At 49.8% G+C, this 12,619-nt stretch overlaps 1 protein-coding gene across 1 annotated transcript in view; it reads right to left on the bottom strand.

Annotated features, from left to right (window-relative positions):
* The window catches only part of LOC118092065 (uncharacterized), a 54,634-nt gene extending 42,643 nt beyond the window's left edge, over positions 1 to 11,991 (bottom strand). The window contains exon 1 of the mRNA XM_088654450.1: positions 11,853 to 11,991. Within this exon, the coding sequence (XP_088510576.1) occupies positions 11,853 to 11,928 (76 nt within the window). The 5' untranslated portion in view covers positions 11,929 to 11,991. The remainder of the gene's footprint in view (positions 1 to 11,852) is intronic.
* Between the last annotated feature and the right edge of the window lie 628 nt (positions 11,992 to 12,619).

Genomic DNA, 12,619 nt, shown 5'->3' with positions numbered 1-12,619 from the left:
CCTCTTTATCCTGGTCTTCGACACCTGAGTTTAGTGTTTTCAGACTCACTCTGTTCTTGTGGCTGCAATCTGCTTTAAATTCTGCATTTTAAATGGTTGTAACCCTCCCCTGCAGGGACCCAGGTGGCGCTGTGGGTTAAACCACAGAGTCTAGGGCTTGCTGATCAGAAGGTCGGCGGTTCGAATCCCTGTGACGGGGTGAGCTCCCGTTGCTCGGTCCCAGCTCCTGCCCACCTAGCAGTTCGAAAGCACATCAAAGTGCAAGTAGATAAATAGGGACCGCTCCGGCGGGAAGGTAAACGGTGTTTCCGTGCGCTGCTCTGGTTCGCCAGAAGCAGCTTTGTCATGCTGGCCACATGACCCGGAAGCTGTCTGCGGACAAACGCCGGCTCCCTCGCCCTATAGAGCGAGATGAGCGCCGCAACCCCAGAGTCGGACCCGACTGGACCTGATGGTCAGGGGCCCTTTACCTTTACCCTTTACCTAACCCTCCCCTGCAGGACCTGGTGGTGAACGGTGGGGAATTGATGTAATTTAAGTATTTATTTCATTTAATAGAATTCATATACCGTTGGATTGCAGGCAACGTCAAAGCGGTGTATAAAAAGAACAAAAGAGCAAGATAGTTAAAAGCAGTTAAAATGTTCAAAAAAATTAAAACCAGCAATAAACAAGAAACCCACCAGCATTCCAAATATCTTGGTACACTTGTCTGGACAGAAATGCTTTTAGCTCAAGGTGGGCTCCATGGTTCCCCCCCCTTCCTCATTTAATCCTCACAACAACCCTGTGAGGTAGGGTAGGCCAAGGTCAGCCAGCGAGATTTGTGGCTGTGTAGGGATTCGAACCCTAGTCTCCCACGTCCTAGTCCGACAAATCAGTACCCTTCACTCAGGGCCAGATTTAGGTTTGATGAGGCCCTCAGCTACTGAAGGTAATAGGGCCCTTTATAAGTCCAGCTGTCCTCTGTCAACAACAAATTGTCACTGTTTTTTGTGTCAAATAGATGCTATATGGTAATTTATGGACCTAATAGGTATCTCAAGCCATTTGCCCATGTTGCCATGCAACCAGTCCATACAGAATGTAGGCACCCTATACAGTGGTACCTCAACTTACGAAGACGATCCGTTCTGCGGCCGTCTTCCTAAGTCGAAGTCTTCCGTTGTCGAAGCGCTGCTTCTGCGCATGCACAAAGAGCGATTTTGTGCTTCTGCGCATGCGCCGACCACGCACGCCGCTTTGTGCAGGTGCAGAACCGCACTCGGTGAAAAGACTTCTGGGGTTGTCGACTTCAGAAGTCGAAACCTTCGGAAGTTGAATCGTTCGGAATGGATGTCGAGGTACCACTGTATATAGAAAGGAGCAAACCAGTGATTTTTTAGGGAGCAGGCAGGGCCCATGACTTCCATCATAGGAGCCTACACAACACAAACCACTGTTGCTGTGTGTAGGTTTTGTTTTATTTGTTTTTTATCTTACATTTTGTAAATGTACATCCAGGGTTTTTTCCTTTAAAATTTTTGGGGCCCCCAAGATAGTGGGACCCTAAGCTATAGCTTGTTTAGCTTATACTAGTGGACGCTCGGGTTGCGAACATGATCCGTGCAGGAGGCAGGTTCGCAACTCGCAGCGCCGCGTCTGCGCACGCACGGGTCGCAATTCAGCACTCCTGCACATGCGCAGGAGAAAAGAGAAAAGCAATGACAAACCTAGACAGCATCTTAAAAAGCAGAGACATCACCTTGCCGACAAAGGTCCGTATAGTTAAAGCTATGGTTTTCCCAGTAGTGATGTATGGAAGTGAGAGCTGGACCATAAAGAAGGCTGATCGCCGAAGAATGGATGCTTTTGAATTATGGTGCTGGAGGAGACTCTTGAGAGTCCCATGGACTGCTAGAAGATCAAACCTATCCATTCTTAAGGAAATCAGCCCTGAGTGCTCCCTGGAAGGACGGATCGTGAAGCTGAGGCTCCAATACTTTGGCCACCTCATGAGAAGAAGAGAAGACTCCCTGGAAAAGACCCTGATTCTGGGAAAGATGGAGGGCACAAGGAGAAGGGGACGACAGAGGACAAGATGGTTGGACAGTGTTCTCGAAGCTACGAACATGAGTTTGACCAAACTGCGGCAGGCAGTGGAAGACAGGAGTGCCTGGCGTGCTCTGGTCCATGGGGTCACGAAGAGTCGGACACGACTAAACGACTAAACAACAACAGCACATGCGCAAAGCACGGTTTAGTGTTTCTGCGCATGCGCGAGCGCGAAACCTGGCAGTAACCCTTTCGGATATTTCTGGGTTCATGTGATGCGCAACCCAAAAGACGCAACCTGAAGCGTCTGTATCCCGAGGTGTGACTGTACGTAAATCTGGCACTGCGCCACCCTGTTTCCATGAATAAAGACAACAGGCAGGTAACATTGAAGACCTCCACCCTCCTGCATTTCATTCATATCTACAATTGTCTCGGCAGGATTCAGCTGAGGCTTTGTATGCCCAAGGCAGACGCCAGCTGTGCACAGCACTAATTGGCCAGGTCCTGTGACATCACGGACTCCCCCTTTCCCCTCCATCCTGGGAGCACAGTTGTGTGCCTCTTTCGCTGCGCGTTTCAAACAAGGCACCCAGCAGACATCAAATTAAATCTAACTTCCAAGTGGAGTTTAATTTAATTTTTGGAAAAGACGTTTTAAGGCAGGCAGCTCGTTTGACACATGGTGGGGGGGAGGCGAACAATAGAATGACTCAATCTGCTTTCGGTTTTGCTGATGTCAAGATCATTGCAAAAAGGGGAGATCGGGGGGGGGGGGGTGGAGCCCTGAAAGGAGGAAGGGCGAGGAGAAAATTATGGGGTGTATTTCATTGTTAAAGTTATTGCTATATGTACCCTTAAGATACTCATTTACCTGGAAGCGAGCCCCCTTTGAACTGAAGTAGATGTTTTTGAATTTGCACTGTTAGTTTCCTGAATGAGAAGTTCCACCCCTTAATTATTTATCTATTATTATTATTAATAATAATAATAATTGCAGCTAGCACCATCCACATGCTTGCAAATGGGTGACCCACACTGTGCATCTAAAACACATCCAAACACACATTTAAACCCCTTGGCTTGCCCCCCAAGGAATCCTGGGAACTGTAGTTTCCCACTCACAGAGCTACACTTTGCAGTACTGCAAAGAAACTACAGTTCCCAGGATTCTCTTGGGGGTGGGGAAGCAAAGTGCTGTGATCTATTAAACATTAAAAGCCTCCCTAAACAGGGCTGCCTTCAGATGTCTTCTAAAAGTCTGGTAATTGTTTTTCTCTTTGACATCTGGTGGGAGGGTGTTCCACAGGGCGGGCACCACCACCGAGAAGGCCCTCTGCCTGGTTCCCTGCAACTTGGTTTCTCGCAACGAGGGAACCGCCAGAAGGCCCTCGGAGCTGGATCTCAGTGTCCGGGCAGAACGATGGAGGTGGAGGCGCTCCTTCAGGTATACTGGACCGAGGCTGTTTAGGGCTTGAAAGGTCAGCACCAACACTTTGAATTGTGCTCGGAAATGTACTGGGAGCCGATGTAGATCTTTCAAGACCGGTGTTATGTGGTCTCGTCGGCCGCTCCCAGTCACCAGTCTAGCTGCCACATTCTGGATTAGTTGCAGTTTCTGGGTCACCTTCAAAGGTAGCCCCACGTAGAGCGCATTGCAGTAGTCCAAGCAGGAGATAACCAGAGCATGCACCACTCTGGCGAGACAGTCCGCGGGCAGCCTGCGTACCAGATGGATGGTGTCAACCTCTGGCCAGTTATTTTGGGGCAGGGAAATCTTCCTGGCTGGATTAGCAGGGGATCAGATAGGAACGCCTTCGTAGAGCCAAGCTTAGCGGGGGGGGGGGGGAGCCGTTTTTCCCCATAGTTTTTAGGGAAGAGAACAATTGAATAAATAGAAACTTCCCAAGCTGTGAACAACAGCTGTCTCCTTTTACTCCTCCTCTCCAGAAAACCCACTTAGAATCACAGAATAAGACAACAAGTAACGAGTGCTGGAAATGTCAAGAAAAGGAAGGTATCTTCTACCACATGTGGTGGACTTGTAAAAAGGTAAAGGCTTTCTGGGAAATGATATATAATGAGTTAAAGAAAATGTTTAAAAATACTTTTGTTTAAAAAAAAAACCAGAAGCCTACTTACTGGGTGTAGTGGGTGAAGAGATACCAAGGGAAGGTAAAGGACCGCGGCAAGAACTCTTTTAGCCCAAAAATGGAAACAGCAAGAAGTACCGACGAAAGAAGAGGGGCAGATGAAGACGATGGACTTGGCAGAACTGGCGAAGCTGACAGGAAAAATCCGAAAGCAACATGATCAAGTATTCCAAAAGGACTGGAGTAAATTTATACGATATTTGAAAGATTATTGTGAGCAATTAACATCACTAGCAGGGTTGTCTGAAGACTTGTGATGAGAAACTTTCTACCTTTCTATCTATCTATCTTTGAATTGTGAGTTATTTTGTAATGTGTGTATTTAGAATTGGTAAACGTACAAAATGCAATGATATAAGGGTTGATTTTGAAAGCCAGGAGAGAGGGAAGTTGACAGGCTCTGAAGAGCAGGGACGTAAAGTAGAGTGGAATGATGTGAGCATACATTATTAAATGGAAAATTGTATATACCATATGTATATATATGAATAATAGAATAATAGCATACCCTCCAACATTTCTCCAATGAAAATAGGGATAAGTCATGGCGTCACAGCACATTGACTATCAAGAAATGCAAGATGGTATGGCCAATGCCAAATCCAGTTGCAGGTAGTTCCAAAGGTGAACTGCAGCACAGGGCATAAATCGGGGGAGTTTGTTAGGATTCATTCCCCGTCTGCAGTCATAGGGTTATTGTGTATCATTATTGTGTATGTGTTTTCATTCCCACAGAGTGGAAGTGACGTAGACAGGATGTTTACGTGGGACTGTTGTTTTCCTTTGTTTTTTCTCTTTACTGGCTGTGATGCCAGAGAGAGGGAGCCATGATGTAGAGCTCCTAGTTTGTTTATATGTAAATAAAGCAGTTTAGCCTTATTTACTGACTTGTGTGTTGTTCATCATGTTTGTGAGAGCAATCGCATATTTGGCCTGTGGGACCAGTCTGACAACTGGCCCCCGGGACGGCCGAATTATTGACAGTCCTATTCATTATTATTATTATTATTATTATTATTATTATTATTATTATTAACAACAGCAACAACAACAACAACTTTTATTTACACCCCACTCACCTGTCTGAGTTGCCCAGCCACTTTGGGCGGCTTCTAACATAAATACAAACATAATAAAATAATAAACATTTTTTTAAATCCCTCTACAGGGCTGTCTTTTAACGGTTGTGTAGTTACTTATCTCCTTGGCTCGGGGAGTCGCATAACTCCATACCCTCCAACATTTCTCCGATGAAAATAGGGACGTCCTAAGGAAAAGCAGGACATTCTGGGATCAAATCAGAAACCGGGAGAGCTACTGTAAATCCAGGACTGTCCCTGGAAAATAGGGACACCTGGAGGGTCTGTAATAGTGTCGGAAGGGTTCCCGAGGGTCATCTAGTCCAACCCCCTGCAATGCAGGAATCTCAACGAAAGCATCGCCGAGAGGTGGTCATCCAGCCTCCTCTGCTTAAAAACCTCGGAGGAAGGAGAGTTCACCACCTCCGGAGGGAGACCGTTCCACCAATAAACAGCTCTTGCCATCGGAAAGCTCTTCCCTGTAGGCTCTGGAACTGATGCTATTAAAGCTGCTGTAGTTTCTCACCAGCAACTGGTATTCAGAGGTAGACTGCCTCTCAACATGGAGGCTCTGGTTCGCTTCCTTGGAGAACGGGTGTCGAGAGGCCAATTTTGCATGAATTTGTCTACATTCTGCACTGGGTGAGATACCCTCTCCACCCTCCTTTAAAAAGGACACACAGCAATTTAGATCAGGATATTGTCTGGTAATGGGACGCAGGTGGCGCTGTGGGTTAAACCACAGAGCCTAGGGCTTGCTGATCAGAAGGTCGGCAGTTCGAATCCCTGCGACGGGGTGAGCTCCCGTTGCTCGGTCCCAGCTCCTGCCAACCTAGCAGTTCGAAAGCACGTCAAAGTGCAAGTAGATAAATAGGAACCGCTCCGGTGGGAAGGTAAACGGCGTTTCCGTGTGCTGCTCTGGTTTGCCAGAAGCGGCTTTGTCATGCTGGCCACATGACCTGGAAGCTATACGCCGGCTCCCTCGGCCAATAATGCGAGATGAGCGCGCAACCCCAGAGTCGGTCACGACTGGACCTAATGGTCAGGGGTCCCTTTACCTTTACCATTGTCTGGTAACCCGACTGAGGGAAAGGGGGGAGATATAGAAGGCTGGAAAGGGGGGAGCTGAGATTCAGCCGTAGCGGCTCAGGAGTATGTGTTTGTGTGTGTAAGGGAAGGGCTTCTGGCAGGTAGAATTTCAGTCCGTGAAGACTGCACTGCAACTCCAAGCCAGGAAAATGTCCTGCCATTAGATGTCTCAACACCTTCTATATACTTCTCAAAAGCACAGGAGCCTTGCCAGGAAAAAAAATTGATAATGTTGGCAACCCTCCTTGGGCATGGGTGAAGATTTGGGGAGAAAGAGAAGCTTTATCTCTGACACAGACACAAAAAAACCCAACCTGGCAGAAAGGAATGGCTTTCATACGAATGTCGGGTACTGCCTTATGCAGAATCAAACTGTTGGTTCAGCTAGCTCAGTGCAGTCCCTGCACAGGCCGGCAGCCGCCTCTCCAGGGTTTCAGGCAGCCCTCTATTGAAATGCCAGGGACTGAGTCTTCTCCATGCAAAACAGATGCCCTACCTCTGACCTATGGCCTTTTCCCATGCCAAGGGGGCTGGCTACCTTACACAACATCTAGCCCAATATTGTCTGCACTGACTGGCAGCAGCTCCCCAAGGGTCCCGAGTGGGAGTCTTACCCAGGTCTCTCTTGAGATGCCCTCGATTTAAAAACGAGAACTCGACGCTGACACCGCCGAGCTACCGTGTTTCTCATATTATAAGACATGTCTTATATTTATTTTTTCCTCAAAAAAACACACTATGGCTTATTTTCAAGGGATGTCTTATTTTTTTCCTCCTCCTCCTGCCGCGGCCGGCATTGCTGCTGCGCCTATCACTATGTCTTATTTTCGGGGTATGGCTTATATTCCTTGAATGCTTAAAAATCCTGCTATGGCTTATTTTATGGGTATGTCTTAAAATATGAGAAACAGGGTATATAACCCTTTCCCTCCTACCAGATGCTAGAGGTTGGGTTTCTTTTCCCTGGGGGAGGGTGGCGGGTGTGTCCAGAGGCAAAAAGTGGGTGTGGTCAGTGGCAGAAGTGGGTGTGTCCAGAGAAAGTGGGTGTGGTCAGTGGTGAAAGTGGGTGTGACCATGGGCAAGTGGGTGTGGTCAGTGGCAGAAGTGGGTGTGTCCAGAGGCAGAAGTAGGCAAAGCAATGGGTGTTGCATTTCATAAAATCATGGAATTGCAGAATTTGGAAGGGACCCTAAGGATTGTCTAATTCAGGGGTCAGCAAACTAATTGTCTAATTCAGGGGTCAGCAAACTTTTTCAGCAGGGGGCCGGTCCACAGTCCCTCAGACCTTGTGGGCGGGGGGCGGACTATATTGTGAAAAAAGAAGAATGAATTCCTATGCCCTACAAATAACCCAGAGATGCATTTTAAGTAAAAGCACACTCATTCTACTTATGAAAAAACACCAGGCAGGCACCACAAATAACCCAGAGATGCATTTTAAATAAAAGGACACATTCTGCTCATGTAAAAACATGCCGAGTCCTGGACCGTCCGCGGGCTGAATTGAGAAGGCAATTGGGCTGCATCCGGCCCACGGGCCTTAGGTTGCCTACCCCTGGTCTAATCCAACTTCTTGCAATGCGGGAATAAGCAGCTGTCCCATACTGGGATCGAACCTGCAACCTTGGCCTTATCAGCACCATGTTCTAACCAACTGAGCTATCCTTTGTATATTTCAGCCACACAGAAGTCAGAGGTTTCGACACCCACACGCACACCCCTCCGACATCTCTCCACCCTGGAAGGCAAGACGAATTCTCAGAGAAAGGGACCCTTTCCAGACCGGTAAAAGCGTTCAAGGAGGGCACAGAGCAGGGCAGGTGAGAGGCGTGGCCTGAGGAGAGGGCTGGTGGTGTGGGTGGAGCCCCAAGGGTCAGTCAGAGGGGCCTGAAGGGTCATGTTTGGGTCCCGGTCCTGAGTTGTCCCAGAGTCTGACAGGGGCTCCCCAGAGAGACGACTTTCCCATCACCTGGTACCTGAAATGCTTTGATTTGGAGAGAGCAGGAACCAGAACCCTTACATTCCCGATGCAGAGCCTCCAGTCCCTTCTCAAACTTTGCAGGGCCTTGGATACTATAGCTTTGAGGAGCTGTGGGCAGGGATGGAGGAACTTCCTTCCGCAAGCCGAGTACACGGTTACAAACAAGGACAGGAAGCATCACCCAGACCAGGCGAAGATGCTTTGTAAGTAAAAATGCGCCAAACCCGAACACACTCATAGAATCTTAGAATCATAGAATCATAGAGTTGGAAGAGACCACAAGGGCCATCCAGTCCAACCCCCTGCCAAGCAGGAAACACCATCAAAGCATTCTTGACATATGCCTGTCAAGCCTCTGCTTAAAGACCTCCAAAGAAGGAGATTCCACCACACTCCTTGGTAGCAAATTCCATTGCCGAACAGCTCTTACTGTCAGGAAGTTCTTCCTAATGTTTAGGTGGAATCTTCTTTCTTGAAGTTTGAATCCATTGCTCCCTGTCCGCTTCTCTGGAGCAGCAGAAAACAATCTTTCTCCCCCCTCCTCCATATGACATCCTTTCATATATTTGAACATGGCTATCATTTTGTTGTTGTTGTTTAGTCGTTTAGTCGTGTCCGACTCTTCGTGACCCCATGGACCATAGCACGCCAGGCACTCCTGTCTTCCACTGCCTCCCGCAGTTTGGTCAAACTCATGTTCGTAGCTTCGAGAACACTGTCCAACCATCTCGTCCTCAGAGGATGGCTATCATATCACCCCTTAACCTTCTCTTCTCCAGGCTAAACATACCCAGCTCCCTAAGCCGTTCCTCATAAGGCATCGTTTCCAGGCCTTTGACCATTTTGGTTGCCCTCTTCTGGACACGTTCAAGCTTGTCAGTATCCTTCTTGAACTGTGGTGCCCAGAACTGGACACAGTACTCCAGGTGAGGCCTGACCAGAGCAGAATACAGTGGTACTATTACACACTCTTCTCTTTCTTCTCCTGCCTGTTGCCCAATAAAATTTTAAAGACGAGCCCCCCCCCCCCGGGCCAGGACTGAGAAAGTTTCTAGCCGCATAGCCACACCCCTTTCTTTTTCCTGTAGGCACACATTCTGGGTCAACTCATTCCACTTCCTGAGAGATCTCAGTACCAGGAAGACAACCGAACATGGTTATTTGAATCCCAGCTATTTGACTCGGGGAAGGGCTGTAACTCAATGGGGCAGAGCATCTGTTTTGAACACGGAAAGTTCAACCTCCAGTGGCATGCCTGGGTAGATATCTGGGAAATTTCCCCTGCCCCAAACTCTGGAGAGCTTCTGCTGGTCAGTGTCGACAATTCTGAGCTAGATAGACCAGCGATTCTGACTCGATTGAAGGCCTCTGCCAATGAATGCTCCTATCTCTGCATACAGAAGCATTGCAAGGAGGAAGATCAACGGCAGGTGGGAGGAGACGGTGAAAAAAAAAAATGCAGCTCATTCACATTAAAGTTGCTAAAGCGGGCGATTTCCTGCAGGTGGGACCCAGTGCGGATGAACCCAGAAAGACTAACCTGCGTATAAACCTGCTTATCGCATAAGCTTTCAATCCCCTTCATAGTTTTTTTTTTTGTTCTCCAGTTCTATCGTATAAAAGTGGGATTTATTGCTGAGTAAGGATGCAGAGAGGATTGGGGGGGGGCGCTCCAGTGTCTTGCCTTTGCCCTTGGTATACCGAGTTATTTAGAAGGACAATGTCCCGCCTTATGGCGAGGTCTTGGGGCAAGTCATAGTATTACGCAGCAGAAAAAGAGGCAATGCCTTCGTCTGCCAGCCATATGTCTAGCAGAATCAAAGGGGGAACCCCAATCACCTGATATTCCCCGCCCCCCCCAAAAAAACCCACCAATCCCTGCAGCCCTTAAACTCTTATCCAGATTCTGGGTTATGGGGACAAAAGGGCAGCATAGCTCTTAGGCGACTCTGCCTATTATCCCAGAGGTTAGGGAAAGAGAAAACCAATCGCCATTAATTTGCATGGATTAATATATATATATTTAAGTTGGGTTTAGCAGGGGCATCATTGCAGGGTGTTTTTTTTGGGGGGGTAGTAGATTTGGGGGCAGAGGCTGACAAGCTGTGAAGCCCCTTCCTTGGACGCACCATATGTTATATTGCAATAAACAAAGCCCTGCATTTTAAAAAGCATTTGTTCATTTTTCTCCTGCATCCAGCAGGCAACCCACAGGTCTGCCCCACATAACTGTGGCGTCAAGCTAGCCAACCATCCGTAGAAAGATTTGCGCTTTCGACCTGCACATCAACTTCATGGGCCCATTTTACAGTTGGGAACAACAAGCCCCGTCGGGCGGAACAAGTGAGCCGGCTGAAAATACTGGTGGCTCCAAAGGGATGGATTAGCAGCAGCCTGAACCCGGGTGTGTGTGTGTGGGGGGTGGTCTCTCGCCCTCCCTAAATGGTACCCAGGGGTGTCGGAAAGGTGCTGGGATGCCTGGAGGTTACCTCCCCTTCTTTTTTTGGGGGGGGGGATTCTTCTGTGCAAACAAGGATGCCACCAGGAGAATATCATTGTCATGAAGGGTTTTTAAGAGCTACTCTGTGGGGCAATGTAAGGGATGTGATGTCTTACTGAGTGCTTGTTAGGAATAAGGAAGGAAGCAACCCCCCCATGCCTCAGGGGACATCACACCTCCCCTTAGGGCAGTGATGTGCAGTGGGGAGAGCAGCAGGATCTCCTTCCCACCCACCCAGAGAGCGAAGGACAGGGTGGTTGCTGGCTCGCTTCCCTACTTCTCAGCCAATCTTGGGAAAGTTGCTGTGCCCCCCCCCTCCTTTAAATGCAAACACAGATCAAGTCCCCCACCCAAGGGTCTCTGCCCCCCCCCTGGAGCTACTACAACTAGATTTCCCAAAACAAAGAAGGGAAAAACTTTTCAGAGGTACCCACAATCTGTGCATGGGGGGGGGGGAGGAAGTCCTTTGCTCTGCCCCCCCCCCCCTACAGAACAGAGAGGTCAGCCTTAGGGAAGGGGGGTGTCTCAGATAGGAGAGCCCCTTCTTAGCCCCATGTCTTTTTGGACTTGGGGGGTGAGGATAAGGTAGAGGAGCCTTGAGGGAGGGAGGGATGCGTTAAGAAGGGGAGGGGGGAAAGGAAAGGAGAGTGTTTCTGCTTTCTCTAGATCCAGTCGCACACAACTCCCGAGAAATAACCAAGGCGTTCTCCATGCTCTGCCCCTCATCAGACCCCCCCCCCCAAGAACTGCTCTGCCCCACATCCAGCCACCATCTCCGCCCCTCCTGCCCCTGCATTTCCCAACCTGCCATTCCCACTTCCATTCCCCCTATTCTTTCCTCACCCCATCCCCCCACAGCTCCCCGCCCCCCTCTTTGTGCCTTGCTTACATTGCCCACCCCCACCCACACACAAAAAACCCTCCTCCCCTCTTCCCCACCCCCCCGCCCGCCCGCCCGCCTTTGGCCAACTCAGCAGTGCGCCTTTGAGATGGGGAAGGGGGAAGAAAGCACTCACCTGTCTCAGGTGCCCTCAGGACGCCTGGGTCCTTGGCCCGCGTGGCCTCCTGGCTCTTGAGGGCTTCTCCGGGCATGGTGTGGCATCCAGCGGGGTGTGGGTGGGGGGCGTGAAGTAGGGGGGGGGAGGGTTAGTGTTGCCAGGCAAGGCGGCTGGAGCGAGGAGACCTAGAGATGGCGAGAGAGAGAAGGAGGAGGAGGGAGCAGCCGGGAGCTTGTGATGGGCTCTGCAGGCTGGAGGGAGGATGAGGTGGGATGGAGCCTGCGCTGGAGAGGGGGGACCTGGGAGAATCCAGCTCAGAGGTGGGGAGGAGGGAGAAGGAGGCTGGACCAGGCTGCTGCTGCTGCTGCTGCTGCTGCTCCCCCCGCTGCCTTAACAGCCCTGTCATCCTCAATGATGTCAGCAGCAGCTATAGAGAAAAGCAAGCGGGGAGGGTGTGGAGATTGTGGAAGCTCGGAGTGCCTGGTACTGCAGAGCAGAAAGAGAGAGGCAGGCGAAGCCAGGCAGGCAGGCAGGCAGGGCAGGCAAGAGGCCCCCTGCTCCCTCCAGGGCAATTGCATCAGCCTGGCAGGCAGGGAGCAACAGCCTCTGATCTCTCTCTCTGCATCCTCCCTCGTCCACCCAAAGTCCAGTTTCTGGAAGCCACAGGAAAGGAGAGAGTTTTGCTCTTCTAGGCAGGTCCTGTTTGTGGGTGCCCCGTCACGGGCATTGGCCAGGCGAGGGCAGGATAGGGGCCCCCTGGCCTGATCCAGCAGGTTGTTGTTGCT

This window comes from Zootoca vivipara, chromosome 11 (assembly GCF_965207765.1).
Source record: "Zootoca vivipara chromosome 11, rZooViv2.hap1.1, whole genome shotgun sequence".
Classification (NCBI taxonomy): Eukaryota; Metazoa; Chordata; class Lepidosauria; order Squamata; family Lacertidae; genus Zootoca; species Zootoca vivipara.
This window is presented reverse-complemented; position numbering and strand designations above follow the sequence as displayed.